Genomic DNA, 8627 nt, shown 5'->3' with positions numbered 1-8627 from the left:
TAGTACCCTGGAAGTTTTTAAAATCATAATGAATTTTAAGTTAGTTTCATTTAAAACAAATGGAGTTAGTATTTTGAAAAATAGAAAGAAAAGAAAATATTTTTTAACAAAACATTAAAATTAAAGTAATTTTTAAATGAAAGTTAAAGTTAAACGGTGGGTTGTCTCCCACGAAAGCGCTTTGTTTAACATCGCAAGCTCGACGAATCGATAGTTAGTTCTTCGACTCGACGATTAACTCTACGAGCTTAAGACTATCAGCGTAGTCTTTATTTTCAACAATGTGGTCATGTTTTAATCGCTGCCCGTTTACAATGAAGTTATCGCTTGATTTTCCTTTAATTTCGACAGCGCCACTTGAAAATACCTTGGTAACTTCGAATGGACTAGACCATCTTGAACGAAGTTTTCCCGAAAAGAGCTTAAGTTGAGAATTGAACAATAGCACCACATCTCCTTCGTTGAATTCCTTCCTAGAGATGCGCTTATCGTGCCACTTCTTTGTTCTTTCTTTATATATCCTAGCATTCTCGTAGACATCTAATCTAATTTCTTCCAACTCGTTAATATCTACTAGCCTCCTTTCGCCTGCGGCAATGTAGCTTAAGTTTAAGGTTTTTATGGCCCAGTAGGCTTTGTGATCTAGTTCTACCGGTAAATGACAAGATTTACCGTATACTAATTTGAAAGGCGTTGTTCCTATAGGTTTCTTGTAGGCGGTTCTATATGCCCACAATGCTTCGTGTAACTTAGTGAACCAATCTTTCCTAGATGTGGCAATAGTCCTTTCAAGTATTTGCTTAATTTGTCTATTCGAGACATCAACTTGTCCATTCGTTTGTGGGTGGTAAGGTGTTGCTACACGGTGTCGGACTCCATATTTTACTAAGAGTTTTTCAAAAATCCTGGATATGAAGTGGGATCCTCCATCGCTAATAGCTAATTTTGGTACACCAAATCTCGGGAAGATTATATTCTTGAACAACTTAATTACTACTTGTGCATCATTTGTTGGTGATGCTACAACTTCTATCCATTTAGACACGTAATCGACTACAACAAGTATGTAGTTGTTTCCAAAGGAAGATGGGAAGGGTCCCATAAAATCGATTCCCCACACATCAAAGATTTTTACTTCTAAAATGCCCATTTGAGACATCTCATCTCGCCTAGATATGTTCCCAGTGTGTTGACAGCGGCCGCAATTTTTAACAGCGATATGGACATCCTTCCACAGGTTAGGCCAAAAGAGGACGGCTTGTAAAATCTTTGCGCACGTCTTTGATGTGCTTGCATGCCCAACATTGGGGGCATCATGGAAATGATGTATTATACTCTCTATTTCTTCTTGCGGAATACATCGGGGGAATATCCCATTGGCGCCTCTCTTAAACATCAAAGGTTCATCCCAATAATATTGTGTAAGATCATGGATGAACTTCTTCTTTTGTTGATAAGTCATGTCAGGCGGAAGCACTCTCGCCGCTAAGTAATTGACAAAGTCAGCATACCATGGCAATGTGGTTCCGGTGCTTAGTGTTTTAACGACTTCGGTTTGCGCTTTAGGTTGTTCTGTTGTGTCGCTTTCAGATTCTAATGTGCTATTAAGCATTCATAAGGGAAATCATCGTTAATTGGTGTTTCTTCAGGTTTAATACCTTCCATCCTAGATAAATGGCCGGCTACTACGTTCTCGGCTCCCTTTTTATCTTTGATTTCTAAATCAAATTGTTGTAACAGTAGGATCCACCTTAATAGTCTCGGTTTTACATCTTGTTTAGCTAGTAGATACCTAATGGTTGCGTGTTCGGTGTAAACTATTATCTTTGCTCCTATCAAATAGGAACGAAACTTATCTAACGCGAAGACCACGACCAAGAGTTCCTTTTCGGTTGTGGTAAAATTCATTTGCGCAGGGTCTAGGGTCCTACTTGTGTAGTATACTGCATGGAGTTTCTTATCTTTCCTTTGGCCTAAGACTGCTCCTACGGCATAGTCACTTGCATCGCATATAATTTCAAATGGTAAATTCCAGTCGGGTGGTTGCATTATGGGTGCAGATATGAGGGCTGTCTTTAGTACTTCAAAGGCTTCTAAACATTCATTGTTGAAATTAAACTCGACGTCTCTCATTAAGAGGTTGGTCAGAGGTTTAGAGATCTTAGAAAAGTCCTTTATAAATCTTTTGTAGAAACCTGTGTGTCCTAAGAAGCTCCGTATTTCTCTAACTGTTTTTGGGGGTTGGAGGTTCTCTATTACTTCGATTTTTGCCTTATCGACTTCAATCCCTCTTTCGGAGACGACATGTCCAAGTACAATCCCCTGTTTAACCATAAAGTGACACTTCTCCCAGTTTAGGACGAGGTTAACTTGTACACATCTGTCCAATACTTTTCCTAGATTTGAAAGACATCCTTCGAAATCCCCCCCACACACAGAGAAGTCGTCCATAAAGACTCCCATGATGTTGTCTATGTAGTCATCGAAAATTGACATCATGCATCTCTGAAATGTTGTTGGGGCGTTACATAATCCGAAAGGCATTCTCCTATAAGCGAATGTTCCATAAGGGCACGTGAAGGTTGTTTTCTCTTGGTCATCAGGGTGAATTGAGATTTGAAAGAATCCTGAGTAACCATCCTGGTAGCAATAATAGGAGTGTTTTGCTAAGTGTTCGAGCATTTGGTCAATAAAGGGAAGAGGGAAATGGTCTTTCCTCGTGGCTTTGTTCAGTTTACGATAGTCAATACACATCCTTGTACCAGTCACCACTCTTTCAGCGATAGATTCTCCTGACTTATTTACAGTAACTGTTATGCCTCCTTTCTTTGGTACGCAATGGACCAGACTTACCCACTGACTATCAAAGATTGGATATATAATTCCTGCATTTAGAAGTTTGGTGACTTCATCTTTAACTACTGTGCTCAGGATAGGGTTAATCCTCCTTTGATGTTCCCTAGAGGTTTTGCAATCTTCTTCCAACATGATGCGATGCATACATATGGAAGGACTTATCCATTTCAGATAAAAAATGTTATATCCTAACGCAGATGGGTATTTTCTTAACACTTGTAACATTTTTTCAGTTTCTGTTCCTCCTAACTCTGCGTTGACTATTACTGGTCTTTTGAGCTCATTGTCCAGGAATTCATATCTAAGAGTCTTGGGTAATGGCTTAAGGTCCAAGGTTGGTTTCTTAGGGTAAGGCATAGGGTTGGGTGTTAAAGCTAAGCATTCGCTTAAGCTATCATCTCGACATTCCAGACGCCAATTATCATCTTCCAAAATCAGGGGCATCGGAATTTTTATAACTTCAAAGTAAGATTCTTTTGATAATCCTATCTCTCTTACACATCCATCAATAACGTCCACTAGATAGCATGTATCTTCTATGGCTGGGGCTTGAAGGAATTGTGTTAGGATAAATTTGACCTTCTCCTCACCTACTGCGAATGTCAACTTGCCTTTCTTGACGTCTATAATAGCTCCAGCGGTAGCCAGAAACGGTCTTCCTAAGATTATAGGGGTATTGACGTCTTCCTTTATGTCCATAATTATGAAATCCGTAAGTATGTAAAATTGTCCGATGCGGACGGGTACATTTTCAAGAACACCTACAGGATACTTGACAAAACGGTCTGCAAGTTGTACTGACATTTTGGTTGGTCTCAGGTCTACCATGTTAAGTTTCTCACAAATGGACAAAGGCATTAGGCTAATACTAGCTCCTAAGTCGCACAGAGCTTTGTCTATGACAAATTTTCCTATATTGCAAGGTATGGAGAAACTCCTTGGGTCTTTTAGCTTAGGTGGCATTTTATTTTGAATTATCGCACTACATTCGGCAGTGAGAGTTACGGTCTCACTGTCTTCTATTTTTTTCCTATTCGATAGGATTTCTTTTAGGAATTTAGCATATGAGGGTATTTGTGTAATAGCTTCTATAAAAGGAATTGTAATGTTCAATTGTTTAAGAAGTTCTACAAATTTCTTAAACTGCCCTATGCTTTTAGATTTTTCGGTTCTTTGAGGGTACGGGATATGTGGTTTATATGTTGGTGGAGGTACGTATGGTGCTTCTTTTTCCTCTGTCTCGCCTTCCTTTTCCCCTTTCTCTTTTAGGTTACTTGATTTATATTTGGGTCCACTTTCCTCCTCAGTTGTTTTACTAGGGTTTTGGAATATAGCAGGGCTTTTAAGCCTAGGGTCAGTTGGTTCGTCCATCTATCTACCACTTCGTAGAATAATAGCATGAGCATGTCCTTTTGGATTCGGTTGTGGCTGTCCAGGAAATGTCCCGGCATGTGCAGTAGTATGTGCTTGTTGTTGTGCCACTTGAGAGATTTGTGTTTCAAGAATATTATTGTGAGTGGCCAGCGCGTCTACTTTAGTCTCCAACTGTCTGATTTGCTCAATAGTGTGTACGTTTTGGTTTAGGAAATCTTTATTAGTCTGAGTTTGAGTGGCTATGAAATTTTCCATCATTAATTCTAGGTTAGACTTCCTAGGGACGTTAGGAGCAGAGAAGGGTGCCTTTTGATATCTAGGATGTATACTAGGTGCTTGGTCAGGCGCATATAAGGCATTATTGTTCTTATACGAGAAGTTAGGGTGATTTTTCCATCCTGGGTTATATTTGTTTGAGTAAGGGTTTCCTTGAGCATAGTTTGTTGGTTCGGGGGAAACTCCTGCCAAAATATGGCACTCGGGGGCAGCATGTCCAGACATCCTGCATATTTCGCAATTTAGAGAAACAGCAGCCCCAGCGGCTATAGGTGCTACAGTCAAATTCTCGATCTTCTGAGTTAGGACATCGACTTTGGCGTTAACGCGGTCGAGGCTACTTATCTCGTACATACCACTCTTTGTTGAAGATTTCTCTCTAGAAGTTCTTTCTGACGCAGCTCTCTCGCTTCCCCATTGATAATGATTTTGAGCCATACTTTTGATAACTGCGTAGGCATCTGCATATTCTTTGTCCATCAGTGCGCCACCTGCGGCGGCGTCAATTGTAAGTCTTGTGTTGTAGAGGAGACCATTGTAGAAGGTATGGATAACTAACCATTCTTCTAATCCATGATATGGACAGAGTCTCAGCATGTCCTTGTATCTCTCCCACGATTCGAATAAGGACTCGTTGTCTTTTTGTCTAAACCCATTGATATGGGATCTTAGCGTGGCGGTTTTACAAGGTGGAAAATATCGTGCCAGGAAGACTTTCTTAAGTTTATTCCAAGCAGTGACAGAATTTACGGGTAAAGATTGGAGCCAAGCTCTAGCTCTATCCCTCAGTGAAAAAGGAACAAGGCGTAGTCGGATAGATTCTGAATTGACACCATATGCTTTTACAGTGTGTGTATTGCAAGAACACTGACAAATTAAGATTAGGGTCTTCCGTCGAATTTCCAGAAAATTGATTTTGTTGTACTGCTGACAACAAAGATGGCTTTAGCTCGAAATTGTTTGTCTCAATAACAGGAGCAACAATACTATTGTATGGTTCAGCTTGCGAAGGAATGGCATAAGACTTGAGAGGACGCGGCTGTTCTCCCATGGTTGATTCTTCAACTTGTTCAGAAGTAGGATTAGGAACAAGAGTACGAGTTCGTCGTAACCGACGTGATACAGTGATAGAACGCTCCGGTTCGGGAATTGGCAGCACTAAGTCTTCACTTCGAGAGCGAGTACTTGGCATGCACAAAAGGAATTAGAGTAATTTGAATTTGCCTTAGTCTCTACAACGTAACAGTTAATTATGATATCGATTAAATTAGTCCCCGACAATGGCGCTAAAAACTTGATCGCGACAAAGTGGGTATGTCTGTGATTATGAATTCAAGTGCACAGTTTATCCCGTAGTTTTAAAAGATATCGAACCCAAAGGACTAAGAATCGACCTAATGTAGTTAATTATCACTACATAAATATAAGGCTATCGTTTGATTGATTAAGATCAGACGGGGGAAATAAATGAATAGAATTAAATTAAATCAAAAGGGAAATTATACCGGTATGTAATAGTCGGACGTCGGGGATCTAGTAAACTATCGACGCGGGTCGTAATTTAAGTTCTCACTATTCGCCAAATCCCCTGTATCTTTAGTCTTCCCCATGTAAAATTGTTCACGGAACAATCTTTCTAGATAAGGCCATGTATCTATAGAGTTTGGTGGCAAAGTGGTGAACCATGTGAATTCATTATTTGTTAACGAACTAGGAAAATATTTAATCCTTAAGTTCTCACTATTCGCCAAATCCCCTGCCTTGGTTAAATACCTGGCTATGTGTTCGACAGTCAATTCACTGGTATCCCCTGAAAATTTAGTAAACTTAGGGATCTTACAACCCCTTGGTAATTCGGTTTGTAAAATAAAGTCTACCAAAGGAGATGTATAATTTGGGCGTCGGAACCTTGTGTTCATGTTGTTTTGGGCCATAATTCTTTCGATCACGGTAGTTAAATTATTTTTTGCCACCATGTTATCTTGTCTAACCATATGGATTACTTCATCTTCATTTTAATATTTATTAACCATCACTAATCTCCTAGGTTAGTCTTCAGGGGCCTGTTGTCGAATCTCTTACCGTTTTACCCCTGCCCCCATATCTATTTCAACGATATTCTGTCTGGGTGGTTGAACTTGGTTAATAGCTGGTTCTTCCTGAGTTGCTACATGGTTTTTCCTATGTTGTCCTGATGGTTGGGGAGCCCCAAAAAAATCTTCTATACGCGCCATTTGCACTAATAACTGTTGATAGGACTGGGTATTTTCTTGATTAGTTCTATTGACATTTTGGATTAAAGGGGAGAAGATGGTGTTAATTTAACGAGCAAGAACCCCAACCATATCATGGTTACTAGCTTCCATTTGTTGCCTAAACATTGGCTGATTATTGGTTGTTAATGTAGGAATTTGGTTCGACGGACCTTGGTTTTGGGCACTTCGACCCATAGAGTTAGCGTTTTGGATTGGCGAAAAAGTGGCCATATTAGGTTGTGTATATATGGTCGTGCCATTATGTAATCCTGCCATATAAGTGGATGGCATTCCATATGGCTATTCCCTCCAAGGCCTAAAACTCTCAAAAACAGGTGGCCTAGGGGTCGAAGGTTGTGCCTGGTTTCCAAGATACATGGAAAAAGGGCCAACTTGATTATTTGATGGGATATCTGTTATACTCAAGAAAGGAGGCACAGTGGTCGAACTAATTGTGGGTATAGTTCCCATGGAAATTGCTATAAAACTATTTGTAGCCATAGATCCCGTGGATGCGAGCATGGCCTGAGAACTATTTAGGGCCATATATTATGTAGATGTAAGCATGGCCTGAGAACCTGGTATAGAGGTCGAAACATTGGTCGAACTTGTGAAGGATTTTGTCCTCCTTGATGATTGGCAGTATTTGCCATTCTCTTGTTATATTTTCTTGTAGGTATTGGTTGTGAACTGCTAGTAGTTTTACCACTCATAAGGTTCATACAATGTCTTGGTATATTATAAATTAAACGAACAAACCAATATAAATGAGACTTATAAACTTTTAAACTTTATGACACTGGTCCCACTGGGCGTGCCAATTTGTTTACAGTTATTTCTGGTAAACAACCGCTAGTCTTCCAAATTATTAAATGTATTTTGGTAACTTGCAGGGTCGATTAGATTGATTATAAGGACATGTCTCTAAAAGTTTATGATTATTATGACTAAGTTCATAGTTTAAAGGAATACTTCGAATGTAAAACTAATGTAAAGACAATGCAGTATGTAAAGACAAAATCTGAACAAAAAGACTTAAAAGGCTTCAATGTTAATTATAAAAGACAAGACCCGAGAAGAAAATATATGTAAATGACTTGAATTTGTAAAACTGAGACAAATATAAATTACAAATGGTGTTACATGTAAATTCTCAATGACAACTGTTTCTTTTTCACTTGGTACTTGTGTGGTTTTTTGAGTGATTTTTACAAAATAAACACCCATGAGTCCTACTACTAAGATCCCTAATTATACTAATTCGACCCTGTGGACCTCCGTTTTTTAATTCCGGGCCATACCTCTGTTCTGTAGAGATACGTGAACTGACTCTTTTTTATCGCTTAATGCTTTCGCATTTTGAAAATTCACAGAGTCGCCACCGACCTTTTATTTTATCCAATTAAGGAAAGGTTTATAAAAGACACAGAAAAAAGACCTTTAAGAAATTCTGGGTAAGGGGGTAGGTTATACAAAGGGAAGGTGTTAGCACCCTTTGTATCCATGGTTATCCATGGGCTCTTAAGTTTGCTTAGCTCACTTGTTTTTCGATGACTTTTCAATTGCTTTAGAATGCTCATATGTGGTTTCAAATACTTTTGTAAATTGAATTTTGTAATGATCCGTGTGTGGATGTATACAAAATGCTTGTTTATCTTTCGAAAGATGTTTTTGAAAAGAACGTTAACTTTGTAATAATCCGTGTTTGGATGTATACAAGGTATTGTCTTTTTTGAAAGTTTTGTTTTGAAAAACAGCAGTGTATGAGAATTTTGTTTGTTTTGATTTGAGCAAGCAAACTAGGAGGTCTACCCTGAGTTGTAAGGTCTTTATCCTATTTCCTTTAAAAATCTATCCTTTCACCGG

General features: G+C 38.9%; 1 protein-coding gene and 1 non-coding gene across 2 annotated transcripts; one reads left to right on the top strand and one right to left on the bottom strand.

Annotated features, from left to right (window-relative positions):
- Positions 1–1593: 1593 nt before the first annotated feature.
- LOC131597525 (uncharacterized) lies at positions 1594–4227 on the bottom strand. Its single transcript, XM_058870218.1, has 2 exons — positions 2854–4227; positions 1594–2505 (listed from the first exon to the last, which is right to left on the bottom strand). The coding sequence occupies exons 1-2, from the start codon at positions 4225–4227 to the stop codon at positions 1594–1596; spliced, it is 2286 nt and encodes a 761-aa protein (XP_058726201.1).
- Positions 4228–5074: 847 nt separating this feature from the next.
- On the top strand, positions 5075–5181 carry LOC131600868 (small nucleolar RNA R71). The gene has a single exon (XR_009283472.1). It is a non-coding gene; the product is annotated as a small nucleolar RNA R71 (small nucleolar RNA).
- Positions 5182–8627: the final 3446 nt, after the last annotated feature.

Source organism: Vicia villosa, linkage group LG4 (genome assembly GCF_029867415.1).
Source record: "Vicia villosa cultivar HV-30 ecotype Madison, WI linkage group LG4, Vvil1.0, whole genome shotgun sequence".
Taxonomy (NCBI): domain Eukaryota; kingdom Viridiplantae; phylum Streptophyta; class Magnoliopsida; order Fabales; family Fabaceae; genus Vicia; species Vicia villosa.
This window is presented reverse-complemented; position numbering and strand designations above follow the sequence as displayed.